The 21,615-nt window shown below is 36.1% G+C and overlaps 1 protein-coding gene across 3 annotated transcripts in view; it reads right to left on the bottom strand.

Moving 5' to 3' along the window:
- LOC117219489 (CCR4-NOT transcription complex subunit 6-like) overlaps positions 1-21,615 on the bottom strand; it is an 816,126-nt gene that overhangs the window by 248,759 nt on the left and 545,752 nt on the right. For all 3 annotated transcript variants that reach the window (XM_076519383.1, XM_076519382.1, XM_033468668.2), the window contains exon 5: positions 75-158. In XM_076519383.1, coding sequence (XP_076375498.1) covers positions 79-158 — 80 coding nt within the window. In that variant the 3' untranslated portion in view covers positions 75-78. The remainder of the gene's footprint in view (positions 1-74; positions 159-21,615) is intronic.

The raw sequence follows: 21,615 nt of genomic DNA, 5'->3' as shown, positions 1-21,615 counted from the left end.
CCTTCGATTTACATTCCTTGCATAATTTTCTATTCGTGCATGTTATATTTATCGGACATCATTAGAGATATTACCTTTTCACATAAACGAGGAGTTGCATATATTTCTAAGGTCAAAGAACTTCACTGTACGGCGCAGTGTTGCGAATGGGCACATACCTGAAACAGAAGGAGAAACAATATAATTTGTTATCTTTTTATTTGAAGCAATTTTAATCTCTCTTGAGATTTTTCTGTTTTTACAGTACATTGTATGCACAAATAGTTGCGACGTTATGCAATGTTTTAGACAGATGATTCACAGCTTTTTAGGAACGAGTGGACTACCGTGTTACAAATCTCTACTCTACTGTAAGTGTAACAAAAATGGCTACTATTAATCGATGACGTAAATTAGTAATTTTTAAGCGTTACACTATACATAATTTTTAATTAATAGTGAGCATTCCAAGTATTGAAAATAATTATACACAAGATTCTCAATTGTGTTGTCCTAATCTCAGATTTCAAGCAAGTACATCAATCGAGAATACATGAATTATTTTGAAATATCTGTGTCTGTTTTGAAGGAAAATTATATTTCCCAAACGCTATTAAACATCAAAGAATTTCTAGAACATTTACATAATAAGTATGTAACATATAGATCTTTATAGAAAAAAAAAACATTTTTGTGTTAATTATGAAGCACAGGTGATAGACAGAAATTTAATTCATCTTGCAATAATTTCAACAAGTTTAAATGGTATATTAACGTTCTCCAATTACTATCAACTGTGCCAATTAATTTTTGTCTTATATACATACAGTCATCTATCTCCTTCATCTTAATTTTTTTGTAAACTATATGTTGTATAAAAAGATACTTCGAATAAAACTTGTTTGGTATAAGGGGGAGCACAGACAGCAAAAATTAGTTTTTTGCTATTTCAATTTTGTATCAACGTGCAACACTTAATGATGCAATTCGAAAGTCTATTGAATACAGAACAAAAATTATTTATTAACTGCTAATAAAATGAAATTAATTATGATTAAAAATCAACTAAAAAATATCTCGATAATCATGAATTTCTGTACTCTTTCACCTTAATAATTTTTTGTTCATTATTTAATAGACTTTCGAATGGCAGGATGTTGCATATTATACATAAGAAACTCGAGGTGATCATCATATTTTTATAATAGGATAAGAAAAATCAAGCTGGAAGAATTAAATGACTCATCCTATTAGGGTGTCCCGTAAGTTCTTTCCTTTTTTCTGCTGCGAAATGATTACACGATATTTGTTGTTTAAGGTTGATTTATCGAGTTATATATGAACCGTTCTGCTCTATTACCTTCTTCCATCTTTCGGGAAGCCTCACTATGCCGTCTTTTCAAGATTGTTAAGGCTTATTTGCAAAATATTGTTCAAGGTGCGTTTTTATTTCGCTTACGAATTTAAACCGTTTTTCACGGAGAGAATTTTTTAACGAGAACAACAAGTAATAATCGGATGGAGCAATGTGTGGGGAGTACGGAGGATGAGGTAGAACGTCTCAATCAAACTGCAATAATTTTTGTCTTACGACCAACGCAACATGCGGTTTTGCGTTGTCGTGATGAAAATTTGACGGTGTGGAACTTCGAATCGATTCACATATCCCATCTTGATTAAGTGCTTATGTATCGTTGTCCTGGGTATGTTAGTGGCATCCGCTATCTCGCGCACACTATATCGCGGATTTTCAGCGAGCATATCTTTGACAAGGTCCGCATCCGTCGTTGTTGTACGGCCGCTGCGGTCTTCATATTAAAAATCATAATTGCCAGCTCTAAATCTCTCAAACCAATTGCGGACTGTCCTAATAGTCGTAGAACCATCACCGTAAACGGTACAAATCTCGTTTGCAGTGTTCTTTGCCCTATCAATTTTTTTAAAGCAATGAAGCATAACATGCCGCAAATGTGCTTCTTTTGGTTATCCATATTGAACAGCGTAGAAAAAAACTTATAAGGAACTTTGTCACCAACGAAACGTACTCTAAAAGAGCTCTGGGATGACTGAAACCGATACCCTAAACAGCCAAAAAATAAGTCTGCGTGTTTATATAAACAGTTAGAGTCATTCATAGCACGGTGCGGAAAGAACTTATGGGACACCCTAATATATAAGTACGAAGCCGTAAAGTGTGTAGAATTCTTAAACAAAATAAAAATTGTACGCACACAAATCGTAAAGCATAGGATAGACATTGCATTCTATTTGAAATAATTCCAAGAACTCGCAAAAGTCGTAAAAATTTTCCTCAATTACTATCAATTGCACCAATCAACTTTGATCCTAAACATGTAAGTACAAAGACACAAAACGCGTCGGACATCGCAGAAGATTTTAGTCACCGGCGCAACGGTACCAGTAATCAAAGGTATCGACAACCCAGATCGAATCGAATTAAATCAACTGGTTATGATTCGATGCTGAAAGGAATTGCCGGTTGCAACCTATGTTGAACCTAGGTCTGCCTCGAGTCTAGGTCCGACCTGGCCAACGAGGATTCGAGCCTGAACAAGATCCGAGCTGCGTCCAGATAAGATCCGAGCTAGGTTCGAGCGAAATCTGGGTTAATTCTAGATGGGGACTGAATTCCGCACAGGGTGGGCCGCGGTTAGGCGCGATGAAAGAAAAGAAGATGGCGGACGAACTATGGAAGGAGCGAGCGAAAGAAGCGAGCTGCGTGGCCTATGTCTGAGGCGTTTGATGGGTCTGGCGGGTCACTTCACCGTTGCAAACCGAGGAAATGCCAAGTGGACTTCACTATGCTCAACCTTAAGATATTCCAGACACTCGGTGGTGTGGCAACCTCGAGTGCTCCACTTACGACGCCACGGTGCTCCCTTGAGCACGTACGGCTAACTAGAAAAATCCTCGGGTTAAGCATTCTCCTGTGCATGATGAAAACTGTGTCGTTAGCAGTTAACGTTCCTCTCGATCGATCACCAGGCTTTCTTTTCTATCCCCTCTTAGCCGAGGTTAATCTATGCTCCCTGGCCGATGAAGACTTCAAGCTGCGATTTTTTAATAGGACAGCTAGAATATATGACGCTCGACGCGTAACGCCACCGATTATATTTGCCGGACAGCGTTGATTTTGCGTTTCACCTCGCCTCCGATAGCTACGCCACTTGTTTCCAGGTATCATGTTTTAAGGGGTTATTTAGTGTCCACGGTGTTTTTGTTTTTATTAGCTTTTCTTGAGATCTTTTTGCGAAGAAGCCATAACGCGTTTTTTGTATACATGTTGATACATTCGCAGATTTTTTCGGTTAAGAAAAGTTGAAATTTGTGGCATAGGCTGCTTTGGAACACGTAGTCCAGTTTGAAAAGCATCGTCACATGGTATCCATGACTGCGGCCATTTTGTTTATTCGAAATGAGAAAATGTACAAGATTCTTAATTAGCAGGTACTAGAGACGACGTTTTGAAATTTAATTATAAATTTTTTCTATTGATTTTTCAATATTAGTACTTGTACCCACTGATTATAGGCATAAGTATACCGAATGTGCACCTAAATTTTAGAAGTACATAATTCGTTAAGTAATTTCTTAGATATCATAAGCACTATTCTGAAAAACATACTTTCATGTTTTGTAGGCGTGCTTTTTAATGTATATTTTTTTATGAAAATGTAAAAATTCGATTGTAGAAAATGTAAAAATGTAAAAAATCGATTTGTTTGAAGCTAGTATATACCCCTTTGAGTTCTATCGATACCAACAATAACTAGCTCGTGACTTGACTTTCTTCACATTTTTCCTTATTTGTAGAAGTTCAAGAAGGATTACGATTTTTAATATTGGTTCTTAAATGTTGCTGATAGATTAATGGCCTTTTCCGAAAGAAGATAGGCGAGGCCGTAAAGGCTGTCCATCTCATTGTCAAAGAAGTTGACAAATTACGATTAGACTGCGGATTTTATGCTTTTATGGTAAAAATGACTAGGTTACAAAATTAGGAACACGTTATAAGAATTTAAAGATATCTTTTTATGATATGCAAACTTATTAAAATGACTAAAAGAGGAAAGACATTTTTGTCAGACCTCCGTTTCTTACATTGAATTTAGGCCATTTTTATGTTGCATAAGATCGGCAGTTAAGTGATCACTTAAAACCATTTGTCTAATTATAAGTGCTACTTTATGATCAAATTATGTTTTAAAACATCCTTTCAATCAGAATTGTTGAATGTTAATTCAATTACATACATCGAACCTCTTTCAACTACTTCAATTAATAATTATTTAAATCACGAGTTCAATTTAAATACAATGCATTTGAAATGAAATTTCAAAATTTTAAAATTCTTCAAATTACAGTTCAGAAATATGAAGAAGCGCAATAAATTTTTATGTTTTCAATTCGTGTACTCATTTCTCATATCTTCTATGTATTATCTTCTCTTATTACCTATTAATTTATTATTTTTTAATTCGTAATTTTGATTCAGTTGCATCGTTATTCGTAACCATAATACAATTATTATGGTTACGAATCGTAATTCGTAATTAATATAATTTAGTTACTCAGTATTTTGTAATTGTACGAGAATTGCAACTAGGAATTGCATTATAAATGAATTGATCTGAATTACGAAATACAATGTGGTTGAATTACAATACAATTAAATTGCTTTGCGATTATAATTGCTTGAATAATTCAATTGTAATTCCGCACCACCCTGTTTTTCATAAGTTCGAAATTCCCTTTGAAACTGGAGCGATACGAACTTATCGAGTTCTTCGCGCAGAACAATCGGCAAAGAAAGAGCGTGCTCTCTTGTCACTGGATCGAAGTGAAAAACGACATTTCACGTGTACCATTGCAATAATACAAGCATAGAGCGTAGAAGAAAGCTGAAGGAAAATAGTGGAGAACAGCCCGACGAAAAAGAAGAACAACGGCGGAAGTAGTGGAGCTGTGAGCACAAAGGCACAATCAAGTTTCCCATTTAGAACAAAACAACAGTTATCTCTACGCGGGCCGAGCTTCCATCTCGCGCGTTGTCCTTCTTTCTTTTTCTCGCTCGGTGCCCGGGTACTCGGATTACAAAGGCTAACGAGGTGATCCTGGACATCGTATGTCGTAAACGCGTCACCGAATTTCCTTGATTCTGTTCTTATCAGATTTCCCAAAGCGTCGCAACTGATCGTTTTCATCCGCTTTCCGCACCTGTTGCCGCAACAGTGATTTCAGACGTAGCTACCTGTTTCATCATTGCTCTGTTACCTAATTCGAGAACCACGCTGGCTCTTTGATATCTGACCCGTTTGCCCGGTGCACGCGAATCTTCTCGACGTTTGTGTTCCAATCTATCCGCCGGTATCTATTTATTTCAAACCGTATTAGAACCGTCTAGAAGACTAGAATGATCCCAAGAGTACAAATACGTGGCTCAGACGATATTGGAAAACAATTTTATAACAGAATCTCCTTAAATATTATTTTGATCAACTTTTTCTTTTATTTTATAGATTAAATCCATTCGCTTCTATGAGTTGAAGCATATAAACAGTTCTCTTAAAAGAAATAGTGTATTAATTTTCTTAGTCCGTGTAGTCGAAGTTCAATATTTCATATTCTTATTTTATTGTACAGATCTTTTATTTACTCGATTATATGAGTTGGGATAAGTGAATTGTTCTGTTGAACGAAATAACGTATTAATTTTTGTATTAGTTTTCATACTCTGAATAGTTGAAGTTTAAGTGTTTCTAACGCTCTCTTATTTTATGATTTAGATTGAATACCTTTATATTTATTCAATTATATGAGTTGGCTATGTTTCACAAATAGTGTATTAATTTTCTTAGTCCGTGTAGTCGAACTTCAATATTTCATATTCTTATTTTATTGTACAGATCTTTTATTTACTCGATTATATGAGTTGGGACAAGTGAACTGTTCTGTTGAACGAAATAACGTATTAATTTTTGTATTAGTTTTCATACTTTGTATAGTTGAAGTTTAGTGTTTCTAACGCTCTCTTATTTTATGATTTAGATTGAATACCTTTATATTTATTCAATTATATGAGTTGGCTATGTTTCACAAATAGTGTATTAATTTTCTTAGTCCGTGTAGTCGAAGTTCAATATTTCATATTCTTATTTTATTGAACAGATCTTTTATTTACTCGATTATATGAGTTGGGACAAGTGAACTGTTCTGTTGAACGAAATAACGTATTCATTTTTGTATTAGCTTTCATACTCTGTATAGTTGAAGTTTAAGTGTTTCTAACGCTCTCTTATTTTATGATTTAGATTGAATACCTTTATATTTATTCAATTATATGAGTTGGCTATGTTTCACAAACAGTGTATTAACATTTTTACTCTGTGTAGTTAACGTTTAATGTTTCTGTTGTATGAATTGAATACTTTTTCATTTGTTTGATTATATGAATTGGAACAAGTAAACGATTTTGTTTTTAACGAAACAGCGTATTAATTCTTATATTCAGATGCATCTTCTTATTCTGTACAGTTAAAGTTCAATATTTCTCAGTCTTAGATAAGTAACAAAATTAGATTTACATCTACTCTCATTTCCAGGGAAAAAGTTTGTAATTCTCATCCAATTTGTATAACGTTCGCCGACTCTTGTGATTCTATTTCATTATTTGGTACATCCTATAATTTTGAAAAGATACTGGCTCATCATTGTAACTCAAATAATTAATCACACTAATTCGCATCCACATCATCGTTGCACGTGCTGCCATACGTACAGGATATGTATTACGTTCATGCAGACACCACGAAGAACTTAACTTCGTTAAACATTACAAGAACTTGTTTGAGCCAGACAAAATAAGCAACAAGGACTAAATCATAGTAGAAGGAACAAGATTTGTTGGGAAATTTATTCGCAAAATACAAAGCGACAGAACTCGGCCATTACTTTCGCAGCAACCTAATAGTCCACGATTTATCCAATGATTATACGTGGAATAAATCGCTTGGTATTTCATTTTCACGATAAAGCATAATTATGGAAATCCGCGCGGAGATTTCCATTCGAACAAGCAGTATTTCTTTTACATAAGCGCATCGTTTTCATTTGCTGACGACTCACTCTGTCTTTTCGATGGGGCTAGTTCGGGTACTGGTAAAACGGGACGAAACTTTCGCAATAGGAATAATGATTACATTCTAAGAGGATCAACAAAGAGCGACTGTACGGGGTAATTCCAGCAACCGGGCTGTATTTCATTTTGAATATGCGACAACCACGACGGGGATTGTAATAATCTGTTAGTAAACATATTAGTGACGCGATGAATCAACATTAATGGTGTACATAACACAACCGGTCGAAATTTCGAAATCACACTCCGAAATTATGAAAACGAGAACGTGTTTATTAAGTCAACATTTCGAATCAATCGCAGGGTAACTGTGCAAAGTGTCTGAATAAAAATAAGTAACCAAGCAAGTAAGTAGTTAACCTCAGCACTATTCTCTCTAATATAATGAATTCCATAAATATGTAATAAATATTTCTTTATTATATAAATTTTCTCAACACTGTCCTGAAACTTGTGTTACTGTAAAGTGGGGGTAGTACAGCTTTCGTTCGAAGCTCGATAGAGTGACTAAAAAAAAGTCGTACATCAAAGTTTAAGGGATCATTGCAAAGAGGAGGTTTCAATCTTGAAATCAGTGTTAGCATCAGTGGCGAACAAAAATTTGCAGTGTATCTACAAATGTTTCAATCCGTAAGTTTCTCTAGGGTGATCATGTCACCAGTTTCCCACCTGTTACATTATGTGAAAACATGTTACAGGAAAATGAACGACGCATAGCATAAGCAAAAGCTTCGAGCTTCAAAATGAGTCTAGGTTCGTTGTCGTACGACACCTTTTTACGAAATCATAATTCAAATATCGACAAAAAATCGAAAGCACCGTGGACGAATACTTTTTACGCTGACTGTATATAGAAAGTTATAATTGCAAGCACTTGCGAACCAACTTTTCGATTATCTTTACCCAACTATCAGCGTTTACCGACGAAGTAACCCACCGGATCTCTTCGGGCGAAGTAATAGCCTTCAAATATCGCAAGCGTCGCACGCTTATCAGTAGCAATTAAGAAACCGAGAGTGGTTCCAAGTCCCCATCAAGACGTTTAAGAGGACAATCAAAAAACTGATGATACCCCACCGATCGTTAGCATCGGACTGCGTTAAAGGTTAGCGAGTAATCTCAGTCGGAGGGTACGAAACGTAAGATTTCTGAACAACTTAATCAACAATTTATTAATCGGCGCTCGTTACGAAATTACATATTCGCGGAGGGGGAAAGCACATAAATCATCATCTCGGCGGCGCAATCGTTTACCCGAAGACTAAATAATGGTGAGAACGAAGTCGGTGTTCTCTGCAAAGCAATCAGGAAGTGGACGCGCCTCTTTGCGGCGAGATTAGAAGGAAACTAAAAGCCACAGGGAGAACTATTGTCTGACGCGCGGTGTTGTACTTAAACTGATGTTTAAACTCCTACGTCTTCAGGCGCGACACAATCTACTGATGGGTCATTTTGTCGTAATTCACGTACGTCTATATAAACAACGTGATTCACTGGCAGCTCATCACATTGTAATTAATAGAAAGTCTTGCGGTGGACGTGACTTATTGTTGTTGCCTGCACCTTTTTTCACTGACCCTTGGTCACTGGACTGTAAAACACTCGAATGGTTTCCTGTGTTTTCAGTATGATAGCAGCGATATTATTCTCTCTCTCTCTCTCTCTCTCTCTCTCTCTCTCTCTCTCTCTCTCTCTCTCTTGGAATGCGAATCTCAAGTGCAATTTAACCCTTTCAATAATAATAATAATAATAAAAAGAATATTAGTAATAATATTTATTAGACCAATGGAAGATTGTTCGTGTGTTATATGTCGCACAAGTAACATATCGAAAAGACGAAAAGAAACAAGAAAGAAATGATACAATGAAAAGATACAATAGAAGATAAAATAAGTGATCAAGATAGTTAAATAATGTGGAAACGGAGAAAGTACTGGACTACGATATAGTATGAGATTGCTAAAACAACAAAAAGTGAAAAAGAAAAGTTAGTCAGCGACGCCGAAAATGTCATTTCCTTAATACTTTTTAATAAATAACAGTTTTAGTTCTTATCTCTTTTCTAATTTTTAATTTCTCGATTATCAGGTTTTACGAAATTATTGTTTCAGTTTATTAAAATTACTACAAGAAGTAAGTCTATTTAGTTCCAGATTTTTATAACTAATGGATATTTATTCTCATTTTATAATCAATAATCCTTTAATTGACGAAGGAAATTTTTTTCAATTGTAATATTTATGCATTTTATTCCATAAAATCTTTTCCTTTCAATTCGTTTTAATAATAAATTCATACTATATAATAAAAGTTTTACCACGTCAGTCGACACAAGAATGATACAATTATTTGTTCATGCCTAACGTTTCGGGGAAAAATCAACTAATTCTTAACCTTTGGCTCATTAACACTCGAACAACGATGTCCGGGTCCGTTTGGCACAGGGTTCAAAAAATGTTATTTAAATATCAAATTCCTGCCATCTAATTACAATGTTTACATGTTTTATTACGGTTCACGAAAAAACTAACATATATTTGGAAGGAGTATCTCAAACAATACGTAAAAAAAAATGATAAACAAAATCATGAATGAACCTTAGCATGCTCGGATCTATTTGTGCAAAAAAAGGGTCGTCGGTCAAGTGTTAAATAAATTATCACGCTCTCGTGAAATTATTTTAACGACCCCTTCGATATTTAACATAAAAAGTAAATAAATAAGACATCTAAAAATAATAAAACCACGTTCGATCGTTTAGGCGTTATCATTCTGTCCCGCGGAAACCAGCATGACTGTACTGCTATAAATTCAGCACTCGGATTAAGAGATAGGAAGACAGGCCTAGAAGATATATATGCGTCTTCAGTGACCCAGTACTCGCTGACAGAGGATTATTATACGTAATAAAACAACTCGCAGGCAAATTATCCGTGGTGCTTTTATTGAGCCAACAAAGAGAGCTATCTTACGGTTGACATGACCTACTGTTGGATCTATTCCGGCATCATTGAATAGTCCTGGTCGCCTGCACACGTGCTGCTTTGTATACTGTCCAGAAGTAAGGCTAGATAACGCGCATCTATTGATTTGTCAGCGCCGGTAATGGATTTCGATGCATAACGTGGAATTCCATGGAACGCGAGCGTGCGGTCGCCGACGGGATTAATACGGCCATTACGGAACGGTAGGTATTCCGCGTGTGTCTGGTATTTCGTAAATGTTAATACAAGTTGATCATGCGATCGACGCGAATATAGTTTCCCTCGACGCACTCTGGGCCGAACCCTCTCGAATACCGGTGTCGTGCATTATACATCGGTTAATCAAATAATCGGCCACATTAAATTAATCCACGATCGTCGGCGAAATCGCTATACAAAACTCGAACATCTGTTCGTACCGACGACGTCTAGTGCGCGTGTAAATTACCTTGTCTACTTATCGAAGAAATTTGTACGTGCGTAAATTATGTTCAGAACTGTTCATCTTTTAATTGTTCGTGTAGAGTTTTAATGGTTATAATTAGATCGCGGATTTTATGCATTTACGGCAAAAATGATACATCATAAAATAATTTTCAACAAAGAGAAATTATTGAAATGGAAAATCAATTTTCATGTAATCCCTGTTCGTCACAATTCAGGCGGAACATTTTTATTTTGCCGATACGAAACAATCTTTCGATACGAGGAAAAATATTTCGAAAGGTAATTTCGAAAGTGATCAAAGTGAAGCGAAATTCATGTAAAAACTAAAACTTTTGTGCACATATAACTAGATTGTAGATCTTTAGACGACTATAGATTATGAGGATTTTGAAAAATAATAAAGTAGACGGAATAAAATTTGATTTCTGTTTAAAAATTTTTGTCAACGGTAGTCAAGATTAACAGAAAATTACTTGAAATCTTAGTAATTAAATTTGTATAAGTTATCGAATATAGGAGAAACGACTTCAAATTTAGTACTGTTGATACATAACTAATTGAGTGGAAATAATTCGTAAGACCTGCATTTATAGATTATGTAGGTCACTTTTTACATCTTTAATACACCAATAACGTAGCATCCAAGAAAGAGTATTAACTCCTTACCGATGAATAACGTCGGTGACCTCTATATTCTAATTCTAGAAATAATACTAATTTCGGAGAAATGTTAGAAATGATTATCATTTCAGCCATCAAATCTATAATGTGTCAACATTTCAAACATGTTTACTAATTCTAAGATACAATTTTTTACATAAAGATGATCCAACGAATACGTAACAACGCCATGAAAAGAACGATGGTTCGACTTTTTTATTTTTAATATCTTTTACATACAAATTTATTTCATACATTGGTGAGATTATACTGATTAAAATGAGACCACGCATGACAGATTTTGAACCACATTCATTTACGGATACGCATTGGGCAACTTGTATAACACACTTCGTTTTATTAAATGTGATTCAAATTCGGTGGTTCATGTTCGGTCTGGTTTTGGAAACATGTCTTATGCAGTGGAAAAACGAAGCGAAAACGAGATGCCAGCGACCTCGATAGGGAGCAACTAAGGGGCATCGTTTTCTTACGGTTTCCCTGTGCTGCCGCTAGCTTGACGTTATTTAGTTCTTCATTTGATAGACTGAAAACTAATAGTCATGCTTTCTAACTAACAACTAATGACTAATATAGTCAGGTTTTCGCGAACAATCGATGACTAATGCGACTAATATAATCATGTTACCATGACTATTTGCTAATATTCTGTAATCATTAGTCATCATTACAGAAGCGACCGTAATTATAATCGCTGGTCATTTTTCCGATTACATTTTGCCGAAAAATGTGCTACCAGCTGGTTAATTACGAAAGTGTTCGTACTGAATTGCCCAACCCAGAATCGAACAGAGGATCGGGGAAGGTTAACCCGTGCTAAATCTGAAAAACAGTCGCTCACACGAATATCGTCAACGAAGGGGGAAACCTCGTCTCTATTCCGTTTCACGCTTGTTCCTCTATCTGCTCGTTGCGGATTTCCCATCTCTGATCGCGCTGTCTCTCCTCCCGCGTACCGGGTCAACCTCTTCGCATCTCGCTTCGCCTCCTCTTCCTGGATCCGATCCGCAACCCCCCGTACCCCTCGCAGCGAAACTCTTGTCGAGCATTCATCCTAGTTAGAGCATACCAGCCGGCCCATTATATCTGAACTGATTTGAATTTAACGGTTGCCGGACACCGGCATTGTGCGTACTCGTATACGGCCGCGGCTCCGCGCTCTCTGTTATCGGCTCCCGCCTTTTGCTGTTTTCTTTCCGCCGCGCGGCGGTCCCGAATCTCGAAAACCGTAGCCAAAACATAAACACACTCCGGAATTAATTGAGAATTTATGATCGAAGGTTTTCATGGTCGATGATTACGAATCTGTTTTAAAAACAACTACGAGTATTACATTTTGAAAAATGTAAAACAGTCGTTCAACCCTTTTAGTGCCGGAGAACGATTTACTACCGTGATCAAAAAGTAAGGTGAAATTGTCATTTAAAACTCCCGGACATTAGGAAGGCAGGCAATTGTTTTTTTCCTAGGTTGGTAGGACTGTCTATAACAATTGCCAAGCGTCTGTTTGTTAAAAGGTTTAATTATCTCCGAGTTACACGTGTTTTAGTAAACGACCAAAAGTGAATTTTTCGATTTTTACAATGGGTGATTTTGTTGAGCAAAGAACTTGCATCAAATTTTGTTTGCGGAACGAATATTCTTGTGCGGACACGTTGAAAATGTTGCGGAAGGCCTTTGGTGATCAAACTATGGCACAAAAAAACGTTTATAAGTGGTACAACGAGTTCAAAGCGGGCCGAGAACGCGTTGAAGACGAACCGCGCTCTGGACGACCATCAACGTCTACCGACGAGGGCCACGTCAAAAAAAATCGAAGATTTGGTGCTTGAAAATCGTCGACTGACAATGAGAGACCTCGCTGATAGTGTTGGAATATCATTTGGCTCAGTCCAAACCATTTTGAAGGATGTTTTGTGTCTCAAACGCGTCAAGTCTCGATTGGTGCCATGTCATACTGCATTGGTTCTTCGCGACTTTTTTGCCAAAAACTCGACTCATATCGTTCGGCAACCACCGTATTCGCCTGATTTGGCTCCGTGCGACTTCTGGTTATTCAGCAAACTCAAAAGGCCGATGCGGGGACGCCGTTTTGACACGATTGAGGAGATAAAAACCGAATCGAAGAAGGTTTTGAAGGCTATACCGGAAAAAGACTATTCCGACTGTTTCGAGAACTGGAAAAAACGTCGGAAACAGTGCGTTTTATCGGACGGGGATTACTTTGAAGGGGATGAAATTGATTTGGAAGAATAAATAAAGAATTTACATTTTATAAACAAATTCACCTTACTTTTTGATCACAGTAGTATCGGCCCTCGCTGCACTGGCGAAAAGTGCCAGAGCCGATATATCGACACGCACCTCGTGGCGTTATAAATAAATAAATAATATTGTAAATAGTCTAATTTCATTACGAGAGAAAAATTTGCGTCACCGTTTTATTCTCTATTTTGTCCTTAATACACTGATTTTTGAATTATGTAAATATTGCTTTTCGTTTGGTTTTTATGAACCTTTTTCCAAATCCTAGTAAAATCGTAACATTCGGCCGGTTATCTTCGCCCGGCGCTAAAAGGGTTAAACAGAAGTAGAACACGTTCATGTGTTGTTCATTGTCTCTGCCTTACAAAATACTTAAAAATTCGTATGAGTTTTCTCTGAAACACTTTTCAACGTCTTTTCTAATATTCGATAGAAACTTCGTGACAATTAGTGACACGAATGCATTGCTCTGTGCAAAGTGGAGACAATTCGTTAAGTTGCAAAGTTAATTCGCAAATATTCGCAGCTGCAAATGTCGATAAAGGTTGTCCCATAATTAAGTTAACACCTGAAAAAGGGTGATCTCTCAGGTCATTTGAAGTAACTTTTTCCTTAGCGAAAATGCAATCCGCGGCTTTGTTTACAAGTTATTAACGAAAAACAGTGACAAATAAGAGGCAAGCTCGGTTGGCGTAAGGCAACGAGCGGTCGAAGTCCGATTCCGCTCATTGGCTCAGCCGCCGCGAGTCAGCTGATCTCGTCTCTCATTGGCCACTGTTTTTCGTTAATAATTCGTAAACAAAGCCGGGAATTGCATTTTCGTTAAGGAAAAAGTTTTACTCCTTTCCGTGTGTTAACGTAATTATGGGGCACCCTCTAGATAGAAGTATAAATTAAATGTACTGCGGATTGTATTATACATTGAGTCTTCTCTTCACTAATTAAAAAACTATAGATTTCATAACCAGATTGGCCACGTGTAAGATAAAGTGCAGTAGAAATTGTTCATTAAGTTAAGCGAATAAACAGATATTAATAAATAGTAGTAAAACTATAAAAGAGACTGAGTTTATTCACAGAAAGCTCGACGAGTATTTAAACAGGGTGGTGAGCTATATGCAACTTTTTTTCTACATCTTTACAATCTATAGTATATCTTATTTTGACATCAACTTATGCGTTTGATGGTTAACAATTTTAACAAGACCAGTACTAGAAAACATTCTACTTACTTCCACAAACAGCATCCATTTCAAAAAGTAGAAGAAAATAGCTTTTAAAATAAGTTATAGGCTTTATACACTGAGTAAGCTACACCTGTGCTCACCTTCACGAAAACTGTTTGATTGAAGTTTACGCCATAATTGTCACTCAGGTAGAAAAATGTGACAATTTTCTTCTAATAATATATCTTGACAATAGAACTACCGAGCACTATACGAGACTAATGTATAGTTCTTACGCGACTAGAAAGCACCTCAGTGTCTACATTCCCCTTCTTACTAGCTGTGGCAATGGATCAGCTAGTAAGAGGGGAATGTAAACGCAAAGGTGCCTTTTTGTCGCGCGAAGACTATATCTGCACGCGTTCCACAATATTTTATACGTGAAACTGAGTTTACACAGTCAGTAAATCTTTGTAAAGCTGTTGAATTAGCCGAAAACTTGGAAAGTGCCATTATAGACGTTGATCCGAACATTCAACGAGCTTTTAAATTTCGACAAAATTTAATGAAATGTTGCAGCGAATATCAAAACTTAGTAAATGAAAATATTGAGAGAAGATTGTCCGAAAAAATGTACATTAACAATGAAAATGAAATCAAACCTGCCAATATCTCAAGCGATGAAGATGATGAGTTTGTGCCAATTAAAAGGAAAAGGTTGCTTCCTTTCAATTAAAATAGCGAAAATGATAGCGAATTAAATTTACTTTTGGAAATGTCATAATAATGTTTTTGCTAAGCTATGTGTGTCATAAATTCAATATAAATAATAATATATGTGAAAAGAATTTTGATAAGTTTTGTGCCAGCTTTTATTTCCAATGGGTTTTTTTTCCTAACAACATATGCTGGAATTAATTATTTGCTTAATTTGTTGGTCATATAAATTTATATATAACTGTCTAGTTAATGCTTTCTTTACATTTTTTCGAACCATTGTAATTGGAAATTAACATTTTCTATGCTTTTATTTACAATGTAGCTATATTAACCCTTTTAGCACCGAACGACGATATATCGTTGCGCCTCTGTTAGAGCCTTATTATACTCATCACAAAAGATCTGTGTTTAAGTATAACTTCATAAAATGTTAAAATGGTTCATATTCGATGCAACACAAGTGAAAAAATGTTTATTAGATCAACTTTTTGTTATATCTTATGTTGTTTCGTGCCGAGGGTCTGTATATGCCAGAGTGAATCTTTCACGAATTTCAGGAAAGTAAATGTTGAAAACGATAGCCAATATAACCCGCGCCCGTTATTTTCGGAAATACCCGGCCCTAAACATTTGCCACCGAACATATCCAAACCAATAGAATATTTCGATTTATTTTTTACGTACCAATTTCTGAACATGTTGATTTTTTCTATGTGCAATTACGTTTTGAAAAAGAGAAATTACTTTGTACGATTTTTATTGTCTTATACTTATGTTATTCTTATGATTTTTAACAAATATCGAAACTTCATTGGTATTGATTTATTCTCCATTCCTTTCGCAATATGCTGCTTTTTGAATTTTGTAAATATCACGCCTACTTTGGTTTTTACGAGCATTTCCGCAAACCTCTACAAATTCGCCGATTCGGCCCGGTATTGTTCGCCTAGGTACGCTTCTTTTGCTCGGTGCTAAAAGGGTTAAAATATTAGTGTTGGCATAATATTTAATTGCTATTAGTGTTTGAATAATTATGAATTTCGAAAGATCAATTCTTTAAAAGAATTTCTCGATCCGATTGTGCGTCGTGAAGTTACGTTCCTGGAGCAGTTGCGACATAGGCTCGAACGCCTATAAGTTACAGCGTCGGCGGCCTCTCGCTTGTAAATATTTTCAGTCGTCTTCATCCCGATCGTCCGCCTGTCAGCGAAGCCTGATTGATAACCAGAAACATGAATCAACCACTGAATAGGGGCTTCGGCAGTGTATCGTCCACGCTTGCTGCTTTTCGAGCAGGGTGTTCCATCTTAATCTTCTCATAGGCCGCTGGAGCCATGCAGTTCGATCCACGATGCGGTCCCGTTTTTGAGGAAGCCATAAATTGCCCGATCAGCCTTCTCTCCGAACTTGTGCTACGATCGGCAATTGTCAACGCGCGATGTCTAGATATCGGCTCAACCGTAATGTCTTTGACGGCAGTTGACGTCCCGTTTGACCTACACCGTGTACAATTTATGGGGTTTTAGGGTCGCTGGCTGTCCAGTTCGAATACCGTAATAGAGCTGTTTGCTCTGCGTGCTGCATGTTTGCCACAGTTTCTGCCAAGTAAAATCGGACTGGCTTGTTTGTATTCCTTAGAGAAGACACGTAACTGTGCAGCATTGTTTACCGTAGATTGCTTTTGGAGATTTTCTCTCTTGAGATACTCTCTAGACACTAAGCTGAAGACGCAATGAGGAGCCGCGATTATCCAAACCTTTGGTGTCAGGCTTGTGTGTTAGATGAGTATGTTTCGTGTACGGCATGATTTATTGTGTAAATTAATGAACACTTGATTTAATACTGTGTCGAATAAGGGATGATCCCTAGTCTGGGAATACAAAAAATTTCTCAAACTTTACGGATATGTAGAGCACATGTAAATATGTATTCAGCAATTTAATTTTCATGTGTAAATTCACTTTAAGGGATGGAGATTAACTGTTTTTTATTTTATTGCTATAATCTGCAAACTGTACAATATAGAAAAAAAGTCTTCAAACAAATGTTACTTCTTTTGTCCAAATTTATAGTGCAATATGCGATTTGTTAATTATTTAAACAATTGAAAAAAGTTATAAACAAATAATCGATATTTTTCGTATACCACGTGATAAATTTGGACAAAAGAAGTAACTCTTGTTGGAAGCCATTTTTTCTACCTTATACAGTTTGTGAATTATGGCAATAAAATAAAAAAAACGAATATTCACACCCCTTGAAATGAATTTATGTAAGACAAAAAATTGCGTAATATATATCTACGTATGCTCTACGTATTTTTCCAAAGTTTCAGAATTTTTTGAATTTTCGGGTTGAGGAACATCCCTTGTTAAGTAACTGTTTTTCTCTAGAGGTCCTATTTGAACATCACTGTATCTTGAATTAACTAATTAGGTTTACAGAGTACTAAAAGCAGCAATTTTATATTATTTGATAGAATTCACAATAACATGTTTATACGAGTTTTTAATTTTATCAAGTAAACAAACTTGTTGCGTCGAAAAAGCTTTATCCCTCGTCCAGATTCCAGCAGTGCGGTAACATTATTGAAGATTGCGTGACGCAACTGCTGTGCCGTAGGCGTTGAACAAGCAGGAAACCACCCTAATTTGCATTGATTCCAGCATATTCCCACCTAAGTTCGAGTACTGTCCAACGATTCTGTTTCCCAAGGGCTGTTGTATGCTTGGAATTTAACCTTGATATCTACATACCTTATTAGGAAATTAGACTCAATTTTTGCTGTGTCAAAGTGCTTTCTGCTTTTAGTAGCAAAAGTAATTTATTTGTCCGACATCTAACTGTGTTGCAGAAGTTAACATCCACTATCGACCATATTACAATAACATAACTATATTTCACAAATTAAAGTGATGTTTGCAGAGCAAACAGTTATTGTAGACAAAGTTAGGCGCGTATGCTAATCAACAGAACAAAAGTTAATCAACTTACACTCAACTAAAAATTGCAATATTAAAACATTTAATATTAAGAAATGCAATATTAAGACTGATGACATTAAGAATTGCTATATTAAGAATTACTATATTAGGAATTGTAATATGAAAAATTGCAATATTAAGAATTGCAATATGAAAAATTGCAATATTAACAATTGCAATATGAAAAATTGAAATATTAAGAATTGCAATATGAAAAATTGCAATATTAACAATTGCAATATGAAAAATTGAAATATTAAGAATGCCGATATCAAAAATTGCAATGTTAAGAATTGCTATATTATCAATTGCATCATGAAAAATTGTAATATTAAAAACGACAACATTACGAATTACAATATTCAGAGATTTCAATAAAAATTTTACTTCAGCGAAGTATGTATCAGTAATCTAACATATTATGACCTTAAAATGCCCACGAATCCCACACAATTGACAAGAATTGTACATTAAAAAGAAGTAAAAAGATATTATGTTTGTACTGGCTATTTAAAACGAATATTACGAAAACAACGATTTCAAAGTTTTTTTAAACAAGTAATACACAAACCAAATAAAATATTGTGATGACTGGACTTCAAATTTTCTTGAATTTTTGCTAAAAATGGGTTGGTGAAATTTGACGCAATAGTGAGATTAAAAAAACATAAGATTGTTTCTATAATTCTTACCAACTCGCTAAAGTAATGAAACAAAAAAACAGAATTTCTCTCTAGTTTCAGTTTGTTGCAATTCGCGAAGAAAATTTTTATTCTGCACAAAGATCCGCAGTCTAGCGATAACAGTTTATTGCCTCGGTTCAAGGTTGCCCACCATTGGTTGCAATGTAATGATATGTAAATATTGCTCGCGTCACGGAAGAATAACATCGAGATTGCAGCAGAAAATAATAAACCTATGAACGTAAGTAAATCCGATTTATGCAAATTCTGCAAATAGGTAAGCGTTTGAATACTTATGCTAGATACTAGACTGCTGATCTTCTCGTTGCAAAACTACCATCGTCCATTAACTTTCGAAAGAGTGGAGAAAAAATCCCGTATGGCTAATTTAAGATGATCCTGGAGAATATTGCTTTCGTTTCGTCGAAGAATGAGGTGAATTACGGAGTTTGAAATTCATTTCCTTGTCAAACGCGCCACGTGGATCGTGGATAACGTAGGAACAGCCTGTCAGATTATCATAATGCTATATATCGCGGCCGTGGCACATCCTAAATAAACATTTGCGAGCAACGTCGTTCGCATAATCTATTCGCACGTGATCCCGTGTAACCATAGTCCCCGGTTTGTTCGTCGATTAGATCAGCGCTCGAAGTGCATGTTACTGCGATCCACGTGTCTATGATTTCGTGGAATTGTCTGCGGTGTAATTTGAAACGTTCGCGGAGTAAATATCGTATTTAATCGAATTCCAGTGCCACCTACCCTTACCCCTTACTGCTCGGAGTGAAACAGGCCTCAGATATTCGACACGTGAAAACATTCCCGTAACGCAAGCCCGCTCAAGGAAAAACTACACTCGGTGTTCGTTACTACACCGCGCGCTTTTTACGCAACTACAGAATTCTGAAAATTAATTTACGAAACGTGAGACGAAGCGTGAAAATTTCATCTTTGTAATGAAACTCAATGTTTGACACAATTTTTTAATTAATGGTTTCGCGTGTTCGCGAACCCTGTACGCTAATCGTATCGATTGCTTTCGAAATTATTAATCATGGCTGCTGCGAAGATTTCTGGATCAGAAGTGGAAATACTGTTCTATCGTATTTTATCATTGCGTTTATCATTGCTTGACAAATCAAGAAAACATGTTTCCTATGACTCAGTTCTCACTGGGGCAAAATTTGATCGAATGGACAAGCATATTACCAATGAAATTTCCGTTTATTTAAAAGTTGAAATGACTCTCAATTAACTAGAGATTTCAAGCCAGAAAAACAAAGAATGTACTTTTGTCAGAGTTCGTCTCATCGTTTCGTCGATGATTGGTACGTTAGATATCGATGAAAACAAATAAATGACATTGGAAGCATCTGCGCAAAATATTTATATCGATGAAGTGTGAACAAATTAAGAAGGCTTCAAATTCCATACAATGAAATCAAACGCCAGTAATGGAACGTGAAGTTCGATCGATGCCGCACGGAGCTTAAAGAAGCTTAAATTCCATTCGTTGCCATAGAAGTGTTTAAAGAATGCGATGGGTGTGTGTATGTGCTAGGAAAAGTTTGTAGAAAATTATCAAAGCACACTTTGTTTTCATCGAAACTAAACAAAATTCAATTTGGTCTCGGGGAATACTTTACCAGGGTTCGGAATTAACCTGCACGCAACATGAGGATCGCGAGGGCTACGCCCTCTGACTACCGTTGCGCGTCTCGCTCCCCGTGGTCGTCTCTTTCGACACGGAACACCTCAGGCATGTGCATTTAGACGATCATCGGGGAGCGAGACGCGCGGCGGGAGTCAGGAGGCGTAGGCTCTGCAATCCTCATGTTGTGTGCTGGTTAATTCCGAGCCCTGCTTTACAATCTATGAAACTATACTCTTTAGTGTGAGAATATAATAAATACTTTTTGTGGTTGCTATAATTGGTTAATCGGGAGTGCCGTTTAGATGACTGGAGAAATGATGATGATGATGACGATGATGATGATGATGATGATGATGATAATGATGAAAGCTAGATAAATTGGTAAAGAGTGCTCTAGTTTCCTTTTTCGAAATGAAATGAAAATATATTAATCATCCAAGCCTAAACTATCGGTACAGTGATTTAAGATTCTATCACATTATCACTTTCGTTATCATAGCTATTGCAATAACATTTTATGAACACGTCGAGTGCCGCGTAGATTACAAATGAATGACAGTAATTATTAACTCTAAACGCACCACCGCCGGTCAAACAACCGATTTCCAATTTGTTATTTTAGGATTATTGAAATTGTAAAGATGCTTTTATGGAAAACGATCGATTACATTTTCCTATTCCAGCATATATTGTAATAAAAATCACTAGAAGTTTAAATAAATGCAATCTTATCATTTTTGTAAGTTGAGACAAACCAGACACTTTTAATGCTCGGTACGTTCAATGTCAACTAGGTTTCAAAATTCATTGTTATCGTGACATATTCGAACGAACTTCAACGACTTTCTACGATTTTTAGTATGCAAACGAGTTGGTCCAATAGTTTACT

Source organism: Megalopta genalis, chromosome 2 (assembly GCF_051020955.1).
Source record: "Megalopta genalis isolate 19385.01 chromosome 2, iyMegGena1_principal, whole genome shotgun sequence".
Taxonomy (NCBI): domain Eukaryota; kingdom Metazoa; phylum Arthropoda; class Insecta; order Hymenoptera; family Halictidae; genus Megalopta; species Megalopta genalis.
Note: the sequence above shows the minus strand (reverse complement) of the source record. Positions and strands in the feature narration are given on the sequence as shown.